Source organism: Sylvia atricapilla, chromosome 18, assembly GCF_009819655.1.
Source record: "Sylvia atricapilla isolate bSylAtr1 chromosome 18, bSylAtr1.pri, whole genome shotgun sequence".
In the NCBI taxonomy this organism is placed as follows: domain Eukaryota; kingdom Metazoa; phylum Chordata; class Aves; order Passeriformes; family Sylviidae; genus Sylvia; species Sylvia atricapilla.
Genome location: NC_089157.1, coordinates 10,846,939 through 10,874,377, shown reverse-complemented (window position 1 = coordinate 10,874,377; position 27,439 = coordinate 10,846,939). Strand labels below are relative to the sequence as shown.

Genomic DNA, 27,439 nt, shown 5'->3' with positions numbered 1-27,439 from the left:
TTTCCAAACCATTTAGCATTTCAGAGTGGTTCTGTGACAACGTGAAGACTTGCAGTTGTCTCTCATGATGAGAGACAGGCAGAGCTCCTCAGCTCACACTCAGATCTGAGCACCACTGAGTGCTTTATCCCAAAACTTTATAATATATGTGTTATTTGTAGTGCTTTTCAACTTCAAAGAGCTTGGAAAACATTAATGCAACTTCACAAAAGGCTTCTGTTCTCGCTGCCACTCTGCTGATGGGGAAATGGAGATGAGGCTGAGTCTGGCTGGGGCTGAGAGCAGCCCCTCGAGCCAGCACTCAATTGCTGGGGAATTTCTCCAAGGGTTTGAACAGGCCATGATTTCAGACCTCTTCGAATTGACCAGAGATTTTTCTGTTAGCAATTCTGGTTTTCTTTAGTGTTGTGAACAGCTAAACACAGAGGGAAAGAGCACTTGAGTTCCCCTTTCTCCTGATTTTGAAATTATTGGGTTAAAAGAGTACACTGGAAGCCACGTCCTTTTTCCTGCCTGGAGGGAAAACGCTGAGCAGATTCTGAGAACAGAACTGTCAAAAAAGAAAAGAAAAGAGACACCCCACCTTGGGTGCTGGGGGACCATGGGGGTGAAAAAGGCTTGGGTGGAAGGGCTGGGTGAGCGTGTGGGGCTGGGGGATCCCCAGTGCTGCTGATGCTTGGATTGGGGCACCCCCAGCCCTCAAACTGCTCCAGGCAGCTGGGGCAGAGCCCTGCAGGCTCTCAGCAGCAAAGCTTTGCCTGCAGCATCCCCCAGCACTGCCTGGGGTCTGTGATCTGCAGCAGCAGGGCACTCCCGGGGCTGCCTCTCCTGGCAGAATCCTTTCCCTCTCGGCAGCTGCTTTGAAGGATTTTCCTGATTCTGTGTGTACACGTGTGCAGTGAGCAGGGCGCTGTAAAGAGCCCACTCAGGAGGAGCAGAGGAGAGCTCCGTGCAGCAAACCCCAGCCAGCGCTGCTCTGCTGTCGTGGACCCGGCACAATCTGATGGCCCGAGTGATTCATCCATCAAAATCAGTTTCCAGAAGATCATGCTACCAGAAGATGATGCTTTTTATTAAAGGAAAATATCACTCTTCACGTTCAGTACTTCTTGGCTTCGCCGCTGAAGTTTAAGCAAAACAAAGACTCTGTTTTGTGGGGTTTTACGCTTGGTTTGGAAGAATGGGACTGCAGGGTGTGCATTGGGAGGGGGTTTTGTGCCAACGCCATGCAAAGTTCTGGTTTGTTTTTTTGTCAAATGTTAACGTCTTAATAGAAGAGCACAAGGATCTCCAGCTTACCCTGGGGAGACAGGCTAACCCTTCTGAGGGAAGGAGTGTGGCATAAATGGGGACACTGAGTGCCCAGAGTCTCTCTCTGACCAAGTGAGGTACAAAAGCCTGATACCCTCATGGATCTATGCCCAGCTACACCAAACATCTCCTTAACAAAGCTGTTCCTCTGTGGCCTGAGCTGTGTCAGACACAGATTTCCCCTCAACTGCATCAGCACAGGGCAACCCCAAATCAGCACAGAGCAGTGCCATTCCCCCACAGCCGTGATGGTGCTGAGTGGTCTTTCTGCTTTCTTTAAAAAAGGAAAAGAAAGAAGAAAAAAAAAATCAAAAAAGAGAGAGAGAAAAAAAAAAAAGAGATGAAAAAGAGAGGAAAAGAGAAAGCAACACTTGCAATCGAACACGCCTTGGTTCAGTAATGGCTCACGACGGAGAGCACATTGTGTAGTGACACCCGGGCGTTTTAAAGAATACCAATCTTCTCAGAACACTTGGTGGATGTTTTTTGTGGGGGCACCTCAGTGCTCTGGCTCTGCATCCATGCAGCTCTCCCAGGGGTTCTGGGGGAAGCGGGGCAGCGCGATGAGGAGCAGGGCGAGGCCGCAGACGAAGAGCAGCACGAAGGAGGCGCAGGCACAGGCGAAGGACCACGAGTAGCTGTACTTGATCCAGGCTGTCTCCTTGCTGTCAATCATCCTCTTCACGGATTGTCTCATGACTTCAACGGAGATGATGATGCAGAGACCTGAAGGAAGATGGGAGCAGTGGGTTGAATAACCAGCTGTCAATTTTTCATCCTTAATTAACCGCCTCATCTGTTGTTTTGCGTACAGGAGCTGCAGTGAGATTCACAGGTGAGTCACCGACTTCGGTGCTTGGAGGAGCCAGTGCTCAGAACTGCCAGGAGCTCTGCCATCACTGAGGTCAGCCTCTGACTTGTTGAGTGTGATCTTTTAGGCAGGCTTGGATGGGAAATTCAAAGTGGGGGAGGAATAATTGCATTCCCCGGGGAATTTTTTCAGAGGCTGAGGACGATTTTATATTGAGGTGACAATTTGCACCTTTGGCTTGTGCTCATTGTGACATGTCAGAGTATTCCTGGCTCATGTGTAAGTGCAGTCTTCGTGTGTTTGGGAGACAGTTGTGTATTTTGGGCCTGGCTCAGCCATTTCGTTGGTTTGAAACCTAATAAATGAGATGGAATATCGTGTGTCTCTGGCTCAGACTGGGACTGACAGTGCATATACTAGAAAGGAGTGAATAAGGGAGTGAATATTCTTTAAAAGGGGGTTGGAGAAAACACAGACCAGCTGCTGAACAGGACCTTCTCACACCACACAGGGACCTGTAGCCCATGACCAGGAACCAAAAGCTTCCAGGGCATTTTTTTGGAAGTGTCTCTGTCCCCTTGGGATCTATCTTCAATTTCTCTGTGTTTCCCTGTGAACCAAGTGCAGAAATGTGAGCAGCCCTCCTCGTACCTGCGAAGGTGTAGAACATGGAGGCTGGCTTCAGCAGATAATCCCTCTTCTTCCTGAAGGACAGGAGGACACAGATCGTCCCGATGATGGCGAAGCCAACGCTGAAGATGGCAATGGCTGCAGCTGAAATGCTGTACTCTGCCAAAGGGAAAAAAACAAAACCCAAAAATGACACAGCGTGCACGTTTTGAGCCTCCTGCCATCAGCTGTGGGGACGTTGCAGTAACTCACTCTGAGGGATATGTGCACCCCTGACGCCAGGGTGAGGTGCCTTTGGTGGATTATTTCCCTCCAGTGAAAACGGGGGCAAGTATCGACCATGTGTCTTTTGAATGTGAAGGGTATAATATCAGAGCAGGAAGGGGAAATTCTTTCTGAGCACCTCCTGAGACAGCCCAGGGCACCTTTGCTCACCAGCCCACCTGGATGAGGCTGCTGGAGCACCAGCCTGGAGCTGCTTTGGCATGGAGATGTTGTTACCAAAGCCTTGCTGGGCTCCATGCTCTCCTTCCTTCCATCACCCCACACTTGGCTCCCAGAGTAAATACACAGCTCTCTGCTGCTTTTATTCCTGCTTTCTGCAGAGCCAGGGGCTGTTCCAGTGCAGGGAGAGCTGAGTCCTGTGTGGGCCAGCCCCTGAGTGAGCACAGCAGGCTGGGGGAAGAGTTTGCACAACTTTTATTCCTTTGCCTTCACAACTGTGACTTCCAGCTCTGTGAAAACCCAGCTTCTTCAGGGCACGGGATCAAACCCTGCCCAAAAGTCCTGGTTTTTGCTAAACCACGTGTTGGACACTTCCCCCAGCCCAGCACTGCTCCGTGCCTGGATGGAGGGGGAAGAGTTGCTAACTGAGTAATTCAGGCCTTCATTTGCATGTTATGTTCGTTTTCAGATGAGTTTAATATTTAACACATGTAGCCATGCATGAACATCACAGTGCCTGATGATATTTGCCTTTCAAGCCATTAAAAAAAATATCTCCCAGGCAAAATCATGAAAGATTTTTTTTTTGCCTGTTACTAATTAGCTCCCATCCAAATGAGCTATTTCTGCGAAGGGGAACAGCAGATCACTCTTTGTTCTCACTGCTTTTCATATCACTGTTTTATTATCATTTTCTAAATGTTTCTCTTTTCTCTGTGCTGGAATTGCCTGAAAGTGTTCGTTCCATTGTAAAATCTTCTGCCGGGCTTAAGATTTTCTTTTTGCCCCGAAGAAAAGAAATTCTTCCTGATTTTTTTTTTTTCTGAAGAAGAAATTATTCCTGATTTTTCTCTGCGTTTCCCTGAAGGCATTGGGTGCATTTTGAAGATCAGGTGGCTGAATCAGATAGCAGATCAGAGAGCAAAAGCAGGTGTCTCAGATGCTTCTCTATCCAGTTACAATTCCTGTCTTTCCTGTCTTAGGAAACTACTTTTTTTTGGGAACCTATCTTCAGGGTTTCCCACCAACTGCAATTTCTACTAGGAGCAAAGCAGATTAATACATGTAATGTATCCAATGGCTCACATTTTCAACAGTAAATCTGTTGTGTTGCAAACTGTGAAGGAGTTTGTCCCCAAAGAGAGGATGAGAAAGAGAGGAGCATGTTTAGGGGAGCCCTCGAAATACTTGGACTTATTAAAAATGTGGAATTTGTCCATGAAAGGCAGTTTTGCTGTAAATACTGACAGTTCATGCCTTTGTAGGATCCCTGCTCCTGCCATTCATCGATCGCTCTATTTTTTACATGACTTTCATATCAAATCAATATGGAGCATAAAATTCCTAATGGTTTTCAGAGAGCCTCTGCACTTCTTTTCAGGGTCAAGACTCTGCTTGGGGTATGATTTATTCATTTAGGTTTTATTAATATCTTCCCCTTCAATGGCAAAGGCTGAGTGTCACGGATAGTGCCAGTGTTGTAAAGTCATTTTGATGCTGGAAGGACTTTTTGCAGTTTTCCTGGGTATTGACATTGTTATATATTTGTGGGACAACTTATGTAAAATCATGTTTATGGGTGTGATCATATATAAAAATAATTGTCCCCAGGAAGCTGGGATTTGACCTTGTCCAGGGCATTTTCCACATTTTTAGAAATTGGAAATTGCCTGTTAGAAATTCTGCTGCTTTCAGTAGAACCAAGGCTGAACTCTCATTTTGGGGACCCCTTTCCATTAGTTCTCGTGTGCCCACCACTTCAAACAACGATAAGAAAATACTGTTTTGGAATAATTTTTACCTTTCTGGGTGGTTACTTCAAATATCTCCGAGGTCTCTCCTGGAGTGAAGTGCTTGAAGTAGGAGCAGTTGTGGTCTGAAAGAGAGAAGAAAATCCAATTCTGTGCTTTTGGAAGCCTCTGATAAAATGAAGCAAAACTGAATTAGGCTTTTATTGATGTAGCAAACTTGCAGTGGCTTTGAGGCTCCCTACCCTTGGAGATACCCAGGAATTGGAGTTGGATCTGATTTCCCTGGGAGCAGGTGAGGACACCAGGCTGCAGCCCCTCTGCAACCTTTTGTATCCCTCTCAGAGCTGATTGCTCTTCTGTTTAAAACCTGAATTACAGCTGATTTTTCTCATTCTGTCTTTGACCATCACACGTTTCTGCCTCTCAGTGCTGCAGCATTTCCTGGGGGTGGGACCTGCCATCACCAGCCCACCCCCAGTGGCATCACCCCATCGGGCTGTGGTGACCTTGGAGTGCAAACAGGGAGGATGGAGGGTCCTCATCCACCTTTCCCTCCTGGCTCTTCCCTTCTGCAGCTCACAGATCCCCCTGTGCCAGTGGGGAGGTTTTGCTGAACGCAGGAGGTTTGGGGGTCCCAGAGATGAGGCTGCTGCAGTGCAGCCAAGCACATGGTTACTAAATTAGGGATGCTTAGAGCTTTTTTTTCCTTTTTTTTGGGCCGTCAGTAAAACAAGAACAAAGCAAAAAAAAAAAGACCAAAGCTTTTTGAAGCCCAAGCAGTTGCCCAGGGAAGGGAAGGGAAGGCTGGCGGAGCCAAGGGCAAAGGGGCTCTCATGCTGGGCTTTATCTGAGTTTGATCCCATCAGAGCAGCCTATAAAATTAATTTGCTAAGACAGCAGAATTTACACAGAGGGAGCTTTGTGGAGTTCCTCTGTCTGGACTTCACATGAGCACAGGTCCGGGGTGTTTGTGGTGGGGTTGAGAAGCCAGCAGGGATCAGGGGGATGTGGGGAGGAGGGAGGTTGTCAGCTGAGTCTCTCCATGGCCACAATTCCCTTTTCCTGCCCATCCTGGCCGGGGTGAGCCGGGGGAGCAATGTCCCTGCTGTCAGCAGACACACAGGAGCCTCCCAGCGGGATGGGGAGGGTCTGCTGAGGACCTGCTGACTGGGAGCTTTGGCAGCAGCAGGCTCGGGGTGGAGGGTGTTCTTTGCTATTTATAACTGATTTAATTGAGGCTTTGAAGGGGTGTGGAGCAGGGAGAGCAGTTGCTTGCCAGGAATTTGGCTGGAAGGGTGCGCTGGTGGGGACGCGCTGAGCCAGCCCTGACTGCACCCAGCTGGGCTGGGGGGACACACTCTGCCCCCAGGGGCACCCAGGGGCACCCAGGGGACTCCCAGTGACCCAGGACACACAGCCAGGGCTGCCTGAAACACAAAAAGAGGGGCATCTTCCCTTAGGGGCATCTCTTCTGTTAAATAATGGAGCTAACACCAGCTTCCAGAAGATGCTGGGAGAAGCTGTGACCCTCTCCACAATCCACAATGGGCCAGGTGCTCCAGCCCAGGGTGAAGCCTGAGCCAGGCCAGGTGCAGGGACACGTGGGGACTGCTGTGGCTTTCTGCCTGTGAACATTTCAGTGCTTCCTTACAGCATTCATTTCTCTGGCAGAAGATCCCTGTCTTCCACCTGTTGGTTTTTCTGTCGTGTAAATGGTGGCTGCTGGAGTTAGTGACTCAGGGAGGATTTATTTTTCCCTCTCCCAGGAGACAGGTAATTGCAAAGCAGCGTTTTTGGGGCCTGTTAGGGGAAGATTCCTTCGAGACACTCTTATCTACTTAAGTTTATAAGCTGACTTTTATTTCATCTGCAGATTCTCCTTGCTGGAGACGAGGTTAATGTTTAGCTCTGGCATCTCCTGACCTGCTCTTTATTATCCTTGCAAATTACTGGAAGAAACACATTTGATCTCAGCCCTCTGTGACTCCTAACTGTGAATTTTGAGCCTCAAAGCAATGGTTGTGTGCCTCCACCAGCAATTCAGTGGCGGCTGAGGCTGGGCATTGTGTCTGGGACACTTTATTTTGGGATTGTTTGGTTTAGCTGTTCATTAATTCTTTAAAAAGCTTGAACTCCGAGGAGTCCAAAGCAGTACAAAGGTGGAGGCATCCAGGCTTGGCGTGGTGGGAGCACAGCACAGCTCTGTGTCCACTGCAGGGAAACCAAACCCCTCATGGACCTTTCAGAGGTGGGTTTGTCTGCAGGGGATGGAGCTGCCTCTGTCCCTTGTGGCCCTTATAAAAGCTCTGATGTGTGATCAAAGGCCATCACACAAGAGGTTTGCTGTGTTTGGAAAATGTGCTAGCTTTGGGAAAATCTAACTGGATTTGTTGTGGTGAAATGCTGAGTTGCTGTCGGTTTTCAGAGGCTCCCATGCTCTGTTGAGCTGGGGATATCTGTTTCAACAAGTCTGTAATTCAGCAGGATGAGGCACTGCAATGACTCTGGTGCCATCGTGAATAAGAGAAAAGTCCATTTATGTCACAGCAGGTTTACATAACAGAGAGGATTTACACTGGGGCTGATAATGGATGAACACTGTGGCAATCTTTGCTCCTCTCCCAATTTCTTCATCTCTGCCTCCAGGTCACCCCAGTGTGCTGATGGGGACAGTCAGGGACTCTGTAGCTGAATGAATTTCAGGGCTGTGACGTGGTTAATCACAGGGTCCTGAGCCCCCCAGGACGCCCCCCAGAGCCCTCCTGCTCCCTGCCCTTCAGATGCAGCACTCCTGGAGGCAGAAGTGCCATCCCACTGAACTGTGGCTGAACCTTGAGCTGCAGTTTGGAGACTTTTTTTTGGGGGAAAGAAAGGCTGGAAAGACCATGAGGTGTTGGGCCATGCAGAGTTTTGGGTGGCAGCTGTCCCCTGTAAGCACTGGAGTGACAGGCTGGGGAAGGGCTGGAGCCCACCTTGCTCTGGAGCCTGAGGTGGATAGGGCAGGGTGGGTTTGTGGCAGGGTGGATGGTTAGAAAATCCCGGGGTTTAATGTGGGGTTTCCACTTGTGATGGGCTCAGGAGAGAGGACCTTAGAGGAGGTGTCAAGGTGAGGGCTGAGCCATGGAGAGGGCCAGGCCTTGGGCTCTCACCTGCCCAACGGGGCCTTTGGCACACACAGAGGTTTGGGGAACTCCAGGCAGTCCCATTTCACAGCTGCCTTCAGGGTGAGTCTCCTGTGACCCAGGACAGACAGCCCTGCTGACAGCCCCTTTGCTGGAGCACTTCTCCTCTCCAGGTCCCTACACTCAGGTTCCTGTGTTTACAAAGACCTGCTGAAGCTGTTGAACATCCCTGCTGCTGCCCAGGTCACGGGAGCCACTTTTCAGAACAGCAGCAGCACTGGAGGTACTGGCAGTGATGCTGAACTCCGTTTAGAGCTGGTGGTAAAATGCCCTGGTGCCCACGACCACAGTTAAAAATGTCTCGGTATTAATCTGAATTCGCCTGGTTTTAACAACTATCTCCCTGATCTTTTCGTTTGTTACAGCAGGATGCTGAACCCTTTTCAATTTGTCAACACCCTCGGATGGGTGCTGTAAAATTTTAAAGCTCTGCCTAAATCACAGCCCTGCTTTGTGGACTGCGAGCCAAGTCATCCTCCCCACTCTGCACTGTGCTGAGCTCAAAACCTAATAAATAACGTTAATCATGCCATCCATTTCCTCCACAGGGAGTGACTGGTAAATGGTTATTAATTCAGTGATAAATCCTGATGCCTCTTTCCCAGTCCTGGCAGTAATGTCTGGTTATAGCTCATGATTTTCAGGAAAAGCAGCGCCTGCATCTGCTCTTTTACTGCGCGTTTGTTCATTCACATTTTCTCGGCTGCTGCAGGTTTCACAGCCCTGGTGTTTCCCTGCCGACATCCCTTCCCAGAAGTGTGAAATCAGTGTAACAGGAGCCGTGTGGCCACAGCCTCACTCACTCAGCAGCTCCGGGGCTCTGCTCCCCTCCCCTTGCCCTGATCCTTCCCAAACAGCGATGAAGGAATTCACGTTATAAATCAGGTACAAATTCCACCCTTTTGGGAAGGTGATTGTGATGAAGGCTGTCATCCGAATTCCCAAACGCCTTTCCAAGCTGGATGAACCAGCTCTGGCGTGGGGGACAGTCCAGCCCCTCCATAATTCCCAGTTTTCCTGTGCCTGGCGGAATGCGGCGCTGGGATGGGATTCAAGGGCTGTGCAGGCACATGCTGATGTCTGTCAAAGATAGCGTCTGCTTTGCTGTGCCCTGCCTGCGAATCTGCTTTGTGCAGACAGCTGGATATTTATGAGTTTTATATTTACCCCACGGTCGTGCAGTTTTGCTGTTTATCCACCAATTCCTATTGTTTCTCCTTTTGTGGGGGTTCTCTGTGCGTGCAGCGAGGAGCACGTCTCTGGGCACGTAAGTACCTTCCTGAGAGACATTAAGCATATGGATGACACACTCCCAAGTTTGGTTAGAGGCAGATCCACACGCTGAGGCTCAGCTCCTCTCTTCACAACACGTAATTCGGCCAAAGAGATAAAGAATTGCAGTAATACAGGCAATATACAGTCAGCCCAAGCAGGAAGATTTTTTCACAGGAAATTTTCAAATCTGTGTTAACATATATTTCATTTCAAGCGGTGAGTCTAACACGAAGGCAATCCTGTTATTTCTGTTCTGGAAAGCATCCAGTACCCTATAAGCCTTCTAAAAAAGCAGCGTGGCTCAGTCACAGAGGGAGTGTATTAGTGCAAACGGCACGGATGTTGCTGACTTGGCAATCAGCGAAACCATAATGAGCTCCTTTAACCATGGGAATGGAGCAGCCTTCCCGGAAAGCCGCTGGGCCCACTGCCCTCCCCATCGATTGAACTGGAGGTGGAGACGTGTGTGGGAGCAGGTGCCTCTGCTGAGAGCTGAGGAGGCTCCCAAATCCTTGAGAAATTGATTCAAACTCTGTTTATGACTCTTTTTTTTCCTTGAAGTTGACAAACCATCCTGCCGTGAGGAAGGGCTGTTGTTGGAACAGCTCAGAGAGGACCACCGTGGATGGGCTGTTCCTCTGGGACTGTATTGATCTGGAAATCCTAAACATCCAGCTGGGTTTGGTGGCCCCGTAAATCCTCTCTCTTGCCTGCTGCTATCAACGTGCCTGTAGGACCCTTGGCTGGGCTCCAGCAGTATTCCCTCCATCCCCATCTCCCTTTGTGATTCCCAATCCTCCTCCCCTTCTCCCCACCACTGTCGCTGCTGCACGGGAGACTCAAATATGGTCACAAACAGACCAAGGCAACGCGGCAAAGCAACGCCAGCAGGAGGGATGGCAACGAGCCCCACGCACCCCATCCCAATTCAGGGATGTTTTCCTTCTGCCGTGGGGGACGTGGAGCCTGTTTTCCTTCGCCATGTCCTGTGACCTCCCAAGCAAAGCTGTGAGTCCTGGTGCTTTCCCCCGTGCTCACCTACCTCCTGGCAGGCTGATGGGCCCACAGCTCCTCTCTTTGGGACCTTGCTCCTGCATGAAAATCCTCTTGGTGCAGAGCCTCCAGAGCCCGAAATGAGCGGCCTCGCAGCTGGTGGTGTTCTCCTCCAGGCTGGGGCTGAGCACTGCCCAGTGGTCAGTCACCACGGCGGCGAAGAGCAGCGAGATGCCCACCAGGATGACGGAGAACGTCAGCCTCACCTTCAGGGGTTTGCTGTCGTCCATCTCGCCGCGGCCGCCGCTCGCCGCCAGGAGCACGGCCAAGGCTCCCGCAGTCCTGGCTCATCTGAACGCCTGGAAATGTCACCCCCTGGGCCTCGGGCAGCTGCTGGGCCGTGTCAGGAGGCCCCCAGAGCACAGCTCAGCTTTCGGGTTGTTTTGGATTCCCACGCCCGGCCGGGCGCTCGCCGCGGCCGCCGCTCTGCGGGCAAGAGCTGAGATCTCTTTGACTTGCAGCATGCCCAGAAATAGGCATTAATAAGATGATTAACTTTTCAGCGAGGTTATAAAAACATCTGTGTTTATAATAGTGCTGGGCCTGACTTCAGACTGATCCTAAACAGTTTAATAGCCCTGGAGCCCTCTCACCCCGAGCCTGCAGCTCACAGGAGCTCAGAGGTGGACCTGCCTCCAGAGCCCACAGCTGTGGCAGAGAGTGATAAAATAAGCCAACTAGTTTATTTTTATTTTTTTTTATTAGAGTTATTTTTATTCTAATCTTTTATTATAATAATTTTCAATTAACCTGAAGTGTTCTGAGTAGCTGAGGGGTTTTGTGGGTTCTGCTTTTGTTGGGTTCTTTCGTTTTGTTTTGCCTTTTTTTTGTTCTTAGGGGTTTTGTATATTTTATTTTTTTTTTTCTCTAATGCAGTACCTCTCAAATACCTGTTTGCTTTCCTATCAACCAGGTTCCCCTCGATGCTTGCAGTAACTCCAGCAGCCACCCAACACATCCATTCCTTCCTCCAGAAATGAACTTCTCTTGCCTTAAGCCCAAACTGCTGGAGCTGGGCCAGCCTCTCCTTCCCTTTGATATTTCAGCTGATTGTAAAGCCAATTTGATGCTAATGTCAATGCAGAGGCCACTGTGGAGGTGACATTACAATTGTGATGTCAAACTGAGGAGGGTGACAGTCGCTGAATGTTAAAAGAATGGTTAAAAAAATGCCAGTGGAAAGCTGCAAATATCATTGTGTCAAGATAATGTCAGAGCTACTCCAGTCCTGCTTTATTAACACCCCAGTTTGATGTCAAAATAAAGGTGCAGAGGTGTCAGCTCAAGTTGATGAGGGTGATGTGGAGCAGGGAATTAAAGTGTATGGAGAGCATGGGAAAGGGAGAGAAAATAAAGTGCAAGTTAAAAAATACGGGTCCAAAACAACTGTAATTAGAGTATGGCTTGGAGGGGTTAACATCGCTCTGCTGGATGTGTGACAGGGATGGCACAGACACCCCTGTGGAGCACAGGGACTTGTGGGCACCCAGGATGGCACCTGGAGCCCCATCCTTGCTGGGATGTGGGGACTGTGGGCAGGAGTGAAGGTACCTGGGGAAAATTGGAGGGGAGGGGGCCCAGGGAGGGCAGTGGGGACATGGAGCAAGGCAGGGACCAGGGAGCACAGGCACAGTGCTGGGGCTGGCAGAGATATCACAGGCTTCCATTTAAACCAGAACCAAGAGTTGTCACGAAAGCAGAAAGGCCTAAAGGCAGCAGATTAAGGCAGAAAAGAAATACATTAAAGATGTAATGCCTTTTCCTTTGAAGTAGACTCTCGTTGCATTTCACTAGGCATCAGCTGATCTCAGGAGCTGCATCTTGACTTCAATTCCTTGATGCTACAAACTCCACAGGTGGAGCAGAGGGAAGTGAATGTGTGTTTGCAAATGTGGGCACAAAGCAAGGCTCTGGTTGCTGAGGCACCAAGTGCTAATGATCCTGCTTTAGACTAATTACAACCTACAAGGACTGCAGGGGTGGGAACTCATTAATTTTTTTCTCTGGTGTTGGTCTTTGTGCCTCTCCCAGTGTTGGCAAGAATCACACTTTTCTTTCTCATTTAGATCCTTCATTCTGGAGAAGTTCTGTGGGTTTGGTTTGGCTCTGAGTTGCCTAATTTCCAGGAAACAACTGAAGTGGAATCAGAAGGGAATAATTGATCCTTCCTTGGTGCTGGGAGCATGGACAGGCTTCAGTGAGCCCCAGCACGGGCAGCAGTGGCTTCCCCAGCTCACATTGCTGCAGCTGAGGTGGAACACTCTCTCCAGCCCCCCAAAATGACCTCGACCTTCCAGCCCACAGGAAAAAAGGGTTTTGTGGGTTATTTCTGGGCATTTGGCAAATGCAGAGACAAAACAGATTTCTGGAGGAGCACAGGACTAAAGCAAACCCTGGAAGTTTTCTGCACATCCAGAAGACCATGATACCCAATCCTCTGTGACTGGTTCCTGCAGCCTCCCTGTGTCAGCTGGGAAATATTCACATTTAAAAACCAACATCACATGAAATATAAACAGATTATTAATGAGAACCTGTTGGAAAGCAAGGAGGGCTGCAATTAGTTGCACTTCAGCAGCAGTGAGTGGGGGACACAATTCTGTTTCTCTTCTGGAGTGAATGCCAGAGGAGTCTTCTGAAGCCCAACTACTGTGCTGGTTTTTATTCCCTGGCAGAGGTGGTGGCTTGGCTCTGCTCCCCAGCACTTTCACTCTTCTGTATTTCTTTCAGGCCAGCCTCAGCATTTACCACAAGCAGATTGCCCTCACTCTGTGGTTCCCTGCTTGCAGAACAACCCTCTGCAGAAGACCCTTCCCAGGTCAGAACAACCCAGAGACGGGGAGGCAGCACCTGCTCTGCTCTCAGCTCAGATGGGAGTTCAGCAAAGAGCTTTCCTCAGACAGGGCATCCTCAGTAACATTTGGGCTCCCCCTGCATTGCCCCAGTGTGGTGAGACCACTGGGATCGGGATGGGGTCTGCAAACCAACATCTGGGAATGTCACCTGGGAGTGCCCTCTGAAACTCCCCGATTCTGGGGTGGAAATCATGGACATGAGAGCCAAACGTGTGTGTTTTGGCTGGCTGTTTTATTTCTCAGAAGACCCCCAGCCTGCTGTGTGTCACTGGCCATCCCTGCTGCCCCTGGGACTGACCCCCAGCTCCCAAAATATCCCAGGCGTGGTGTGGGGAAAGTGATCCACTGGCTCTGAGAGCTGAGCTGGATTGCAGACACCAGCACAGACCCTCCTTTCCCCTCCAGTTTCGGCACTGCCCTGTCTCTTGGTTCTCTCACTCCAAGGAAAATGCTGCATCCTCTTCTCCCACTTTTCAAGCCTGTCTCTGCTTCATCCCTCCTCAAACATCAGCACTTTCCCAAAGACCCTGTTCACAGCCACGGACCCTGGGCTCACCATTCCCCCACGGACTTGCTGGTAAATGTGGGAAAAACCTTTTTATTTATTTCAGTCTGAGCGAAGCAGCTTTGGGCCTGAGCTTTCAATGGCTTCACCGCCTCGTGTCAGAGGCGTTTGGGAGGATGAATCCTCGGCCTCCCTGCAGATGTGCCAATTCTTCAGGAGCCTGGGAGAGGTGGGCAGAGAGACAGGGAGCCCTCCTCATCCTCACAGACAGTCTGGGGGCTGAGGGGCCGGGAGGTGAGGTTAAAAGCAGCATTTGAAGAGGAAATGCTGTGTGTGGTTCAGCTGGGGCTGTCTGGGAGCGGGGAGAGACCACCAAGGTGCTGCCCCTCCTTTGGCCCTCACTGCTGGGCTCTCGTGGTGCTGATCCCAGCAAGGCTCTGTGTTGCCTCAGCTTTGCCTGCTTCTCACCGTTTGCGTTTTGTTCTCACGCAGCTTCAAGCAAACTATGTCTGTTTTTAGCAAATTATCTTTGTTGGCACACTTCTCCTCTCTGGGAGGAGAAAGATGACTGATGGTGATGTTCACCAACGAGGTCGAAGAGGTTTTGACCTGTGCAGCCAATCTTTGGCCTGTCTGTAAAATTGTATATATTATAGAATCAGAAAAAATAAAGTAGAAGCTTTCCTGCCTGACCTCCTGCTGCCTGCCTCGTCCTTTGGTGCTCCTGACAGCAGCCACACGTGTGACCCTCTGTCACAGCTGTGTGCAGCTGCAGCCTGTGGGCTCAGCCCTCCTCAGGCAGAATGGGCAGGGGCAGGAGGATGCTCCAGGTGAGGTCATAAAGAAGTTCAGAAGCTGGAGGAAAGCTCAGAACACACTAGGGTTGTTTTTCCTGCAGGGTGGTTTGCCGTGGCCTCTGGCCACCTCACAAACTGGGCACACCACAGTGTGTCTCATGTGGGACAGGTTTAAGCTGGAAACGAGAAGGCTTTTCCTAATTTCCAACCAAATAACTGAAAATGTCGTGTAGATATCTCAAATCTTGGAGATTTTGTGGTCTGTGGGACCACAGGAATAATTTTATCTCCTCTGAAATGCTGGCTCCCTGTAACAAATAACATGTTTTTAAAATAACATGGCCAGCTGCAATCAACCAGTGAAAAAGGTGAAAAAATAAACAAAAAAATCTCAGCCCAGAGAATTAAATTAAAAATCTATATACCTTTCTCCACGCAAACCCAAATACATTTAAATGGTTTATTTAAAAGTAAGGATTAAGTACATTATACATGGTTGTGATTATACCAGTAGAACTGAAGCACAGTGGAAATAACACTTTAGAACTGCAGACAGAAATGTAGCCTCAAGGGACATGATATATTAGCCCTTGTGGATATGTGATCCATACAGAGAGAAAAGGAAATAGAAAATAGTTTATTGTTAGATGTCTGGGCAGCTGAAGTGATTTCTCCTTTTACTCCTATTGTGTATGAAAAACGAGGAAGAGAGAGCTCATGGCACACCTGAAACTTTGTTTCTTGGAAAATCAAATCTGATCCAATAGCATTTATATTTTTTTATTTTTTTTTTCTGTTCTGCTGCTACAGCATGTTATATACCAAAAGGCCGATTATTGTTAATGGTATGGTTTTATGGTATCTGCAGACCTTGCTGGGAAATGGGGCTCATTTGTTCAGTGCTGTCCAGGGAAACCAGAGAGATGTGGAAGAACAGATGATTTTTTTTTTTTTTTAAACTATCACTGAGTGGTTTCAAAGTCTGAGCACAATCTCTGTTCAGATGGATCAACCATGGAGCAAGACAGTCATGGACAGGAATGCTGCAAACTTTTCAGTTTGTCAGAATCAAAGTTTTTCATGGGAAAGGTCTGGGATATTTTTTGTTTGTTCGTTTTGGGTTTTTTTTTTTTTATTTTTTTTTTTAACTGGAATTGTCAAATGGATTTTTTTTTTTTGGTTTTGGCTTTGGTTGAACAATTTGCTGCACTGCAACTGAACTGCGGAGTTTTCAGTTTCAGCCTTTGCTCTCCCACGGGACAAAAGCTCTGGTCCTTGTTATCTCCCCACGACTTTGTTCCCTGTCCGGGTCCCATGAGCATCTCATGATCCCTGCTCCAGCTCCATTTCTTGAAGGTGCCAGCTGGAGAAGGAGCAGATGCTCCAGCTTGGACCAAAACAGGAGCATCACTCCTGGAGAGCTGCTGGAGCCAGCCCTGCCCTGGGCGAGGAGCAACACCCCAAAACGCTCAGCAAGGCTTTTAATTCCTGCCAAAAACACGTGCCTCTGCAGGTCTGAGCTGGGCTGAAGGAAAACCTTGGATTTCATCTGGAATCTGATGGGTGGTTTGAAGCACATTCACTGGAGAACGACGACAAAAAAAAAAGAACAAACCTCACACTGTCCACTTCCAGTTCAAGGTACATGAGTTTAGGGAAACAGCCTATATCTAACTCCTGGTTTGAGAGGGAATGGTTTTTATTCTTAATTACAGTAAACACGGATGAGGACTTAGTTCTAACTATTAGTTTTTTTTAACACAGTGGGAAACAAATAGTTCCGGGAAATTGCACTTGAAAAATACATTGACTATAATTAGATGTAAATTAATTAGCACTTAGTATGACACACTAATGAGACAGAAGGTTGGTTTTTTTTTGTTTTTTTCATTGCAAACTTCTACTTCTATCATAGCTAATCAAAGTATTTTAATATTACGAAGTCTCAAAAAGTAGGAAATAATTTATTGTTTGAAAGCATAAAGATTCTTGTAAAAAAAACCTTTCATCAAGAACTTTAATAGTTTTAGAACCCTTTTATTTTGTCCTAGCCGAAAAGTAGGTAAAAAAGTTTTCTTTTCTGCCTCTGTTTGAATTTTTTTTAAAAAGCTTGTGTAACATCTCTCTCCATAGTGTGTTGATACAGAAAGTAGCACAACATTTTCTACTTTTAAATCGTTCCCATCGCCCCGTTCGCTTTAGCTCTCAGAGTTCAGAGGTTTGAAAAAAGGATCCCAGTGGAGTTTTAACCTGAATGGAAACTCTTAATGAGCAGGGATGAAGGCTCCAACCCACCTCTGCCAAAATAACGAAGTGGCTGTGCCAGGCTGAGGGCCAGGCAGAGCTTAACAGTGACCAGGGGAAGACTCTCGCTTTAAACTGAGAATTGTGTCTTGGTTCTTGCAAGGAGAGAGGCTTGAGCGGGGTTTCTCTGGGGGGAGAGGGGGTTCAACTTCCTTTTTGGGATGTTAAGGCAGCTTCTCCAGGATTTCCCTGGAGGACTTGGTTCAGTAGCTGAAAACCTCGGATCCAAACCACCGCTGAGTCTCTGGCTCTGAGGCCATCACAGGATAAATTAAGACTAAAGAGGTTTTTAACAGTTCGGTTGAGATCTCCCACTACCAGTGACCCAAACATTTCAAATTATGGATTTTTTTTTTTCTTGGCACCACTCGTCTAATCTTCTTCTAGCAAGATTTTCTGGGCAAACAGGATGGGGATATTCAAAGGAATCTACGGGAATTAGATGCTCCTCTCTCACTGCATCTAATTCACATGAGGGAAATGGGCACCTCATTCTCATATGGCTTGGTCAAGTGGTCACTAAAATCAGCATGAGTACTATTAAATTAAATTACATTTGAGTCAGGCCCTCGAGCTTTGAGATCCAAGCCTAAGTGTAAAACTGAAAGCAGGAATTTATAAGAAAAAGAAAAAATATTTCAGACTCTTTTAGAAACATACAGAAGCAAAGGGCACAAATTAGTTCCCTCCTTACATGGTGCATAGAGTTTGCTGTGGGCTCTCTGCACGTTAAGTAGATGCATTACAAAATAAATTAAATTAGGTCGAACCACCATTTCCATCTAAAAGCAACTATACCTTGCACCATGCGGCACTTAATTCATAATAAAAAGAGTTTAATAAATATCTCATAACGGTGATTAATTTTTTTTTCCTCCTTTTTCTTTTTTTTTCCTCTTTTTTTTTTCTTTTTTCATTTTTTTTTTTTTTTTTTAGTTGTTGTTCCTTTTTTTTGTCCTGTTTTAAAAAATACAAAGTTGTCATCTGCTCTGTTCACGCTCCCGTTGCCGCGGGGAGTGTCGCTGGCCCGTTGGCTCCTGGCTGCTCCTCGGAGATCTCTGTTTGCAGAAGCTGTTGTTAGTGTTGCACTTGTGAAGCAGGGAAGGAAATCAGGAGTGGGGCGGCCTCTGCTCTGCCCCACGAGTCTCCAGGGGCTCCTGACAGCGCTCAGCACCTTGCCGGATCAGGCACTAGGGCTCGTCGAAATGAGAATTCAAGTTTTCTAAACGTTAGGCAAGAAATGATGTTTGCAATAGGCTCAAGTCCCACCTGCTTCAATCTTTTTTTTTTTTTTTTTTTTTTTTTTTTTTTCTCTTTCCAGGTGTTCTGAGACACACCCACCCTCCTCTCCTCGGCCTGTGGTGCCTTACCCCAGGAATGGGAGACCCCCTTCCCACCCCATCAGGGAGTCTGTAACGCTCAGTACGTGGGTGCTCTATGGTTTCAGTGGCACAGGTCAGTTTTAGAAAGTGTTGCCTTCAAAAATATTTCTTCTTTTTTTTTTTTTTTCATTTTTTTTTTTTTTTTTTTTTTTTTTGAAAGAGGCAAAGCCTGTGCCGTTGTCAAAGGAAAGTGGCTCGCTTGATGAGTAGTTCATTTTCATCCTTGGGCTTGGTTATAAATTATATTCGAAGTTTGTATTAAGGGATCTCAATATTAGAAAAAAAAAAAAAAAAAAGTACAACATTTTTTCTGTAATCCTTTAAAACACACTGGTGGCCAGTCCTTTGCAGTTTCTCCAAGACTTGTCTACACACTACAAAAGTGCAGGAACACGAACTGCCTTCATCTTGTGACACCAAGAACGGAAATAAACAAACTCCAAATAGCTTCGAAAAAAGCTACGAGCGTGTAAATATCTTTATGTCAGAGGATCTCCACTTGCTACCTCAACACATGCCACAATTAAAGAGGTGAGAGGGTATTTTAACATCGCTCCTGACAGATCCATTCTGCTTGGGCATCTCTTCAAAAAGCACAGGGAAGGAAGGTGCTTCAAACGGGCGTCGTCCTCCTGTTGACCATGTTGACGTGGAGTCCTTCCTTGAATTCCTTCTGGAGGAAGTTGGTGGACCTGCAGGAAACTGGCTTCTTGGTCTGCGTTGTAGCTGGCAGCCGTGGTGACCTTCAAAGGCTCCCTGGAAAGGGTTTGTACATGGAAATTTCGTTCATGGGGATGGTGCCCGCTATCTTCATGCCGACTGGGAGAAATGTCCCTGGATGGAGAAGGCTCCGTGGATCGGGAGCTGGATCTGGACCTCCGCCTCCTGTACCTGTAGCTTGGCATCCTGGCATAGGGAGAGCTGGAAGAAGTCTTAAGGAATTCCCTCTTGGTCTTAAACCTCAGCTCTTTGTTCTTCTCAATATAAATGTTCACAGCCAGAACACCTATGGTTTCGGCCACAATAAAAGACCAAGGCTCCAAAATAAAAAGGACCAACCATAGTTGTAATGGTTCTTTTTGTCCTCATCTCGTTTGTCACTTGGGTCACCTGCATTGCTCGATATGTAGACAATGATCCCTATGATATTACTTAGACCTAGAGGAAGAGAAACAAACAAACAAAAAAAAATCAGTGTTTATGTGGCTGGGAAGGTTAAAATTCAACCCACTGTACTTTCTGGACCTGAATGGTTCTTAGACCGGGACAAGGAAATTTTATTACATTTATTATTCTTCCATTTATCTCAAGGATTCATTTATTCCTGAAAAAACAACCAACAGATCAACATATGGGCCACGTGTGCTCACATGGATCCCAAAATACTCAGCAGGACTTTTTCTCATCTCTTCCTTGCCACAGAGGAAAAACAGCGGCATGTGGGAGCTCACTAATATGTGAGTGGGACTCTAACATCCAGAAGAATGATAAAAATACATTTGGAGCTCAGGGCTACGGCTGTTCACCTTGATCAGGATAAGTTCTCTTCCACCTTGCTGAATTTTCATCTAAATGCAGCATGCTTAATGCAGGCTGCAGGGAGAGCTATTAACAATGGGGCTGCCTCTCTCGGATGTTTCTAGTGTGAAAACGGGCTCACTTATCAGAGGTGAATGTTTTCTGCCTTCTTATTAAAAAAAAAAAAGCCCCTAGGTGTAAGAGATGCTGATTCATCTAACATTTAATACATTTTAAATAGTGTAAAACACGCTTGTTACTGAATTTCACTTCCTTCTGCAGGAAGACCAAAAGCTTTTCTAAAATGTATTTATGGTGGGGCTTCAAGAGCATAAATTTCTCCAGACAAATTCTCAGCTTTTCCAGAGTCTTTTCCAGCTGAAAGAGGCAGCGCTGCTCAAGAACTCCATTTAAACAGAACCTACCTGCTGCAACAAAGAGAATCCCAGCGCTGAGGATAATGTTGTTTTTGCTGTTGTAAATCCTTCCTGCTCCCACACAGAGTCCTCCCAGCAGCAGCAGAATTGTGCTTAGGATGGGGAACACGCTGGAAGCACGGACGATGCCTGCAGGGAGACAGACAGAGGAATCGTTTTGGGGGCCTCTTGGGGTGCAGGTGTGGAGATTAGAGTCTCAAAACCCCTCCTATTTTTCCCAAAAAAATCGTTAAGAAGGATGATTTAATAGAACCAGGGAATTGTAAAGGTTTGAAAAAGACCTTTAAGATCATCAGATCCAAACAGTGAAAGCAGCACCTCCACCATGCTTCCACTGAACCGTGTCTTTGAGTGCCAGCCACATCCACACATTTTTGAACATACTCAGGGACACCTGCTCAGTGCTTCACAACCCTCTCAGTGAAGAAATTTTTCCTAATATCTAATTATTACCATTTTTATTCCTTTTTTTTGCCAGAATTATCACTGATTCTGTATTTCTGGGTGTGTTTTTGGCACGATGAAGCCATTGAGGTGACCGGTGTGACACTGACTCTCCACAGAGTGGCTTCAATCTTTGGAGCTTTCTCCCAGGAAGTCCAGCCTTATTGCCACTTTCTGATGCCACCCTGTGAGGAATATTTCTGGCAAGGCACGAGATAAGTGACAGTGAGACCCAGCATCACGCAGGGAGCAGCAGTGAAAAATTCATGAGCTGGCTCTGAACCCTCCAAGGTTTGGGACAGCTGGAGCAGACAGATCTGTTCCCTGGTGCACACACAAGGGGAGCAAATCCCAGCTCTTGCAGTCAGCAGCTCCCATGTTGCCAGCAAGCACAGCTAATAACCCCTTCTTCCTCTATGGATATTAAGGACATCGAAACCTTTCTGATTTCTAAGGGAGGAATTTTACCAAGTGTGTGTCTTGGATGTTTGTGTTTAGTTTCCTGACAGCAAGGTAGTCATTTAAAATTCTGCATGCTTCAGTCCATTCATCAGTGTATAAAATCCCCCCACAAAAAATATTAAAACACCACTTCAAGGCAGCTTTCAAAGTCGGGCCACAACGAGACCAGAGCAGCAATCGACAGGGAGGGAACAACAGGGCTGAGGAACAAAATAAAGAAGCATGAGAAGAGAGGTGTCTGTACTGTAAAAACCAAAGGGCTAAAAGCTGCCAGGGCTTCCCGAAGGCAGAGCGAGGAACCGAGTTTTGTTGCTGTAGAGAGAGAGGATTTGTATTTTGAAGAAGGGGAGATAAGGCGCGGAATACCGCTGTGGAAAATGGGATCACCCGGAGCTGGGGAAAGGCGAGGGCACCCAGGGGTGCCGGGATGGGGGATCCCAAGGCCAGGGAGGGGCAGAGGCGGCTGTCACAGCGGTAAGGAACCCCCCGAGCAGAGTGGGAGGCCACGGGCACGGCAGGCTGAGCGATGGAGAGCACCAAAGGTCATCTGGGGCTCTGCACAGCATCCTCCTGGGTGACACGCACAGAGAGGCGCCCCTTCCCCGGGACAAACGGGACAGATGTTCCAGCTGCTGCTGGCCCATTTCGCTGTCCATGGCCGTGGCTGTCCAGGACCCAGTGAATGGCTTCCTAAGGATTCTCCTGGTAAGTGGTGGCAGAGCTCCAGAGCTGCGGCAGGGATGGGGCAGCAGCATCGCCTGCTGTGCCCCGCAGGGTTGTGCACACATAAATCCCAAAAAACCAACCACGGCGCCTGCCTGGGAATCTTCTGCCTGCATGGATCTGCGACAGCGAGGAGAGTCCATCCTTTCCCAAAGCCTGCACGTGTCCTCCGCAGATGGGGCAGTTTTCCCGGCGGATCCAGGGAATGTGGATCCATTGATATTCACACAGCGTCCTGCAGAACTGCCAAATCCGACCGATGTCAGTGGGGTAAGCCTCTGGTCAGAGCCTGGGAGGTGAGAGCCTCTTCCCTTCTCCTGGGGGTAGCCCACGTGTGTGGTAGGAATTAACTTGGGCTTTCGAGTCGGTTTTTTCAGTCAGTTATCAGGAAAAGATTCCAAGTCAGTCTCTGCTGCTGGACTTTAAGGCACCCCAAATCTCTGTGTGTTTTTTCCCCCGGCTAAAGGCTTAAAATCTCCTCTGGCCCACTCTGTCTGGATGTTGTATCCTGCACTTTATGGTCCTGCTGATTATAATGATTTCAGTTAAATCAAAGAGCTTTCCCAAAATGCTTCAGTGATATCATTGGGAGGAACTTGTCAGACACACAAAATATAGGGGGCTCTATTAGTACTAATAATCTCCAGTGATAATTTTTCTATAGTAGGTAATTAAGCGAAGAGAAACAAACCCACACCGTGTTCTCTTCCTGAAAAAATCCCACAGTATATTTTTTTCTTTACAATGCGTCCCTTTTAGCCCTGAAATTTCAAAGGAAGCTCACAAGGTACCGCGTAGAATTTACATATGTCTCCTGATACTGGTAATAAATGACAGCACATCAGAAACCATTAGGGCAATCTGGTTTTTGCTTTTCTCCCTGGCTTTTCTCCCCCCGCTGTTTACTGTGCTGTCGGTTCGCATCTCCTGCCGGGCACCGCTGTGTGCGGTGACACTCCTGCGCTGGGGCCGCGCCGCTGCTCCTCCCGCGGGCTTCATCCCGGACTGCGGGAGCCCGGGGAACGGCGCTGGGAACCAGGGGTTTGGGGAGAGGGGTTTGGGAGAAGGGTTTGGGAATAGGGGTTTGGGGAGAGGGGTTTGGGAACAGGGGTTTTGGGGAGAGGGGTTTGGGGAGATGGGGTTTGGGGAGAGGGGTTTGGGGACAGGGGTTTGGGGGACAGGGGTTTGGGAATAGGGGTTTGGGGAGAGGGGTTTGGGGAGAGGGTTGGGGAGAGGGGTTTGGGAACAGGGGTTTGGGAACAGGGGTTTGGGGAGAGGGGTTTGGGAACAGGGGTTTGGGAACAGGGTTTGGGGAGAGGGGTTTGGGAAGAGGGGTTTGGGAACAGGGGTTTGGGGAGAGGGGTTTGGGGAGAGGGGCTTTGGGGAGAGGGGTTTGGGGAGAGGGGTTTGGGAAGAGGGGTTTGGGGAGAGGGGTTTGGGAATAGGGGTTTGGGGAGAGGGGTTTGGGAGAGGGGTTTGGGAACAGGGGTTTGGGAATAGGGGTTTGGGGAGAGGGGTTTGGGAAGAGGGGTTTGGGGAGAGGGGTTTGGGAACAGGGGTTTGGGGAGAGGGGTTTGGGAGAGGGGTTTGGGGAGAGGGGTTTGGGGAGAGGGGTTTGGGGACAGGGGTTTGGGGACAGGGGTTTGGGAATAGGGGTTTGGGGAGAGGGGTTTGGGGAGAGGGGTTTTGGGGAGAGGGGTTTGGGAACAGGGGTTTGGGAACAGGGGTTTGGGGAGAGGGGTTGGGAACAGGGGTTTGGGAACAGGGGTTTGGGGAGAGGGGTTTGGGAAGAGGGGTTTGGGAACAGGGGTTTGGGGAGAGGGGTTTGGGGAGAGGGGCTTTTGGGAGAGGGGTTTGGGGAGAGGGGTTTGGGGGAGTGGGGTTTGGGGAGAGGGGTTTGGGAATAGGGGTTTGGGGAGAGGGGTTTGGGAGAGGGGTTTGGGAACAGGGGTTTGGGAATAGGGTTTGGGGAGAGGGGTTTGGGAAGAGGGGTTTGGGAGAGGGTTTGGGAGAGGGGTTTGGGAACAGGGGTTTGGGGAGAGGGGTTTGGGAGAGGGGTTTGGGAAGAGGGGTTTGGGGAGAGGGGTTTGGGGAGAGGGGTTTGGGGAGAGAGGGGTTTTGGGAGAGGGGTTTGGAAGAGGGGTTTGGGAAGAGGGGTTTGGGGAGAGGGGTTTGGGAGAGGGGTTTGGGGAGAGGGTTTGGGGAGAGGGGTTTGGGAGAGGGGTTTGGGAAGAGGGGTTTGGGGACAAGGGTTTGGGGAGAGGGGTTTGGGAAGAGGGGTTTGGGGAGAGGGGTTTGGGGAGAGGGGTTTGGGGAGAGGGGTTTGGGAAGAGGGGTTTGGGAAGAGGGGTTTGGGGAGAAAGGGGTTTGGGGAGAGGGGTTTGGGAGAGGGGTTTGGGGAGAGGGGTTTGGGAACAGGGGTTTGGGGAGAGGGGTTTGGGGAGAGGGGTTTGGGAAGAGGGTTTGGGGAGAGGGGTTTGGGGAGAGGGTTTGGGGACAGGGGTTTGGGGAGAGGGTTTGGGAACAGGGGTTTGGGGAGAGGGGTTTGGGGAGAGGGGTTTGGGAAGAGGGGTTTGGGGAGAGGGGCTCTGGGAAGGGGGCTTTGGGAAGAGGGGTTTGGGAATAGGGGTTTGGGGAGAGGGGCTCTGGGAAGGGGGCTTTGGGAAGAGGGGTTTGGGAAGAGGGGTTTGGGAAGAGGGGCTTTGGGGAGAGGGGTTTTGGGAAGAGGGGTTTTGGGGAGAGGGGTTTTGGGAAGAGGGGTTTGGGGAGAGGGGCTCTGGGAAGAGGGGTTTGGGGAGAGGGGTTTTGGGAAGAGGGGCTTTGGGAATAGGGGCTTTGGGAAGGGGGGCTCTGGGAAGAGGCAGCTCTGCCATGCAGGGAGGACGGGCAGGGAGAGTGTAGAGATGCCCCAGAAGCGGGGTTTCCTCCGCTCGGAGCGGCAGAGCCCCGACATTCCCGGGCACAGCGAGGATGGGATCCCCTCTGCGAGGGACAGGAGCGGAGCTCCGAGCCCCGGTGGGATGGGGTGGATCGGGGATGGGTGTCCCGAGGAACGGGGGAGAGGACGGGGACAGGGGACAGGGAGATGGGAGACAGGGGACAGGGAGACAGGAGCTGAGGGAAGCAGGAGGCAGGGAAACAGGAGACAGGGAAGCAGGAGATGAAGGAAGCAGGGATGAAGGAAGCAGGAGACCAGGGAAACAGGAGACAGGGAGACAGGAGACAGGGAGACAGGAGACAGGGAAACAGGAGATGAGGGAAGCAGGGATGAAGGAAGCAGGAGAGAGGGATGCAGGAGATGAGGGAAGCAGGAGACAGGGAGGCAGCAGATGAAGGAAACAGGAGATGAGGGAAGCAGGAGATGAGGGAAACAGGAGATGAAGGAAACAGGAGACAGGGAAACAGGAGGCAGGGAGACAGGGATGAAGAAGCAGAAGATGAGGGAAGCAGGGATGAAGGAAGCAGGAGACAGGGAAGCAGGAGTTGAGGGAAGCAGGAGATGAGGGAAGCAGGAGTTGAGGGGAGCAGGAGATGAGGGAAGCAGGAGACAGGGAACAGGAGGCAGGGAAGGTGGGGTGGGTTTGCCCCCGGGGATGCGGTGGCAGCCTGGGGACAGCGCAGGCTCTCCGTGCTGGCACTGGGACATCTGCTGCTCGCCGGGGCCCTGCTCAGGCATGTCGGGGGAATTTTTTAGACACACAGATGGGCGTGTGTTGCCACGGGGAAGGTTCAATAGGAAGGGTCTTGTCTGAGCTCCTCTGCACGTGTCAGCCTGTCACCGCGCTGACGTTCTCTTGGTTTTGCAGGGAGCAGCTTCAACACCAAAGGGCAAAATCCAAACTCCTGCCTCTACCCACTCCCTAGACCAAAGTCTCCCCAAATCCATCACTTTGTCACTGATTTCCATGGGGTTTGGACTCGATCCTGCTAGCTCTACAGTGTTTGCATTCCTCTGAAGCCCAGATTAAACTGGGGACTGTGGAAGAGGCTGAGACCCCTCACATTGCTCCTTCAGGAGCATGAAGTACATGAGTGTGGGTGCCTTTGATCTAAGCCAGGCAGGAAAATAAATATGAGTCCCAAACATGTCCTTCTGAGAAACTGTGCCAAGGAATGGCCAGAAATAGTGGAGAATGACATGGAGCCAGTGGACTGCAGAGGGCAAAAGCAGGATGGAAGCTCTCACGTCCCTTTGAAACAGGATGCAAACATCCTGCTGTCTTAGACAATGACTTGGTCCCTATTACATATAGGTATGAGCTCATCTCCTCTGGATTTTGACACGTAACCTTTCAGTAATCTCTAAATCAACTCTGTGCATGGGAAACTGCAGTTCTCTTATGAAAGTTAAGGCAAGGAGCCTTGTCTCCGTGCAGACTCCGTGAGGTGAGCTCTGCTCTGCGGGGGAGACACCGGAGACTGATCTTGCAGAAGACATAAGGGTGGGACCAACTTGTTTTTAAGATCTGTACTTAGTCACTTTTGGAAGCAGCTTTTAGGAACACCCGTCACAAGCACACTTACAAACAATTTAAGAGTCTCGTAGCCTAACACGGAGCTGGAGACTGTTTTTCCCAGTTCTCACTTTTCTCCGTATAAGAGGGCATAATGTGCTTTTATCAAGATGCTACTTAATTCCTCTTTCCTTTTACTAATGATGTTTGTTTCCTAAAGCTGACTTGGCATCACTTTAGCATTAGTTCCAAGGCTTTGTATGAAAGATAAATGCAGCTGTGCTCACACTCTGCCTTTGCCTGGGCTCTGAAATCGTGTCACCCGGGTGCTGTGACTGATCTAAATTGACAAGAGCAAAGAGGAAAAAAAACATCTGGGTTTTCTGTCGAGGCAAACTTTTCAGAGATTTTTTTTTTTTTCTTTCTTCGTGTCTTAGAGAACCACTCTGCCCTTCTGCTCACTTCGGGCAACAACTTCTAGCTGCTAAGTGGTGTTTCAGATAATTAATATTGTAATTGAGGAGTTCTCTGCCTTGCCAGCAGCGTCGTTCTCAGCTCCTGATTCCCCCACACCTTGTGAGCTGCAGTTCCTCTCCCTGGTAAAGGGCACTGCTTTCAGCTTGGCTGCTCTGCTCTTTACTTCAGCAGGAATAAGGCAAGGAGTCCTCTGGGGAAGGGGACTCTAACTCCAGCTTTGCAGGTTTCATGCTTCCAGGACTTGGCATCAGCTGAGAGAATGGCCATGGGGAGGGGATGAAGCAACTGCCCTGATTTCCAGCCCCGGGTTGGTGGGTGAAATCCCTTCTGGGGGGGATTTCATGGAGCAGCAGTGGCTGGCTGGCCAGGCAGGGAAGCCACAGCTCCTGTTCCTGCTGGGATTTTGCTGTCTGCTGCACAAATTTCAGTGCAGTAATTTCACTCCAAGGGGAGGTGGCTCAGCAGCTGCAAAGGCTGAGGCTTGAGGAAGGGTTGGGTTTGAGCATTTGGTCAATCTTCCTAATGGGCTGGAACCCACTCCTCAAAGGAATTTTGTTTCACTAACCCTGTAAGTATTCCCTCTGTAAAATATCAATCTGGCCACGATAGCTGTAGTTTTCATTT

General features: G+C 49.1%; 2 protein-coding genes across 2 annotated transcripts in view; both read right to left on the bottom strand.

Annotated features, from left to right (window-relative positions):
- Positions 1-1,664: 1,664 nt before the first annotated feature.
- On the bottom strand, positions 1,665-10,691 carry CACNG1 (calcium voltage-gated channel auxiliary subunit gamma 1). The gene is made up of 4 exons (XM_066332387.1): positions 10,447-10,691; positions 4,998-5,072; positions 2,774-2,911; positions 1,665-2,037 (listed from the first exon to the last, which is right to left on the bottom strand). Exons 1-4 carry the CDS (start codon positions 10,685-10,687, stop codon positions 1,811-1,813), a joined length of 681 nt encoding a protein of 226 aa, XP_066188484.1. The 5' UTR covers positions 10,688-10,691; the 3' UTR covers positions 1,665-1,810.
- An 8,131-nt stretch (positions 10,692-18,822) lies between these two features.
- Positions 18,823-27,439, bottom strand: part of CACNG4 (calcium voltage-gated channel auxiliary subunit gamma 4) — a 43,092-nt gene continuing 34,475 nt past the window's right edge. Inside the window, 6 exon segments of the mRNA XM_066332384.1 lie at positions 18,823-18,985; positions 18,987-19,067; positions 19,070-19,123; positions 19,125-19,331; positions 19,334-19,458; positions 20,244-20,384. Coding sequence (XP_066188481.1) covers positions 18,914-18,985; positions 18,987-19,067; positions 19,070-19,123; positions 19,125-19,331; positions 19,334-19,458; positions 20,244-20,384 — 680 coding nt within the window. The 3' untranslated portion in view covers positions 18,823-18,913.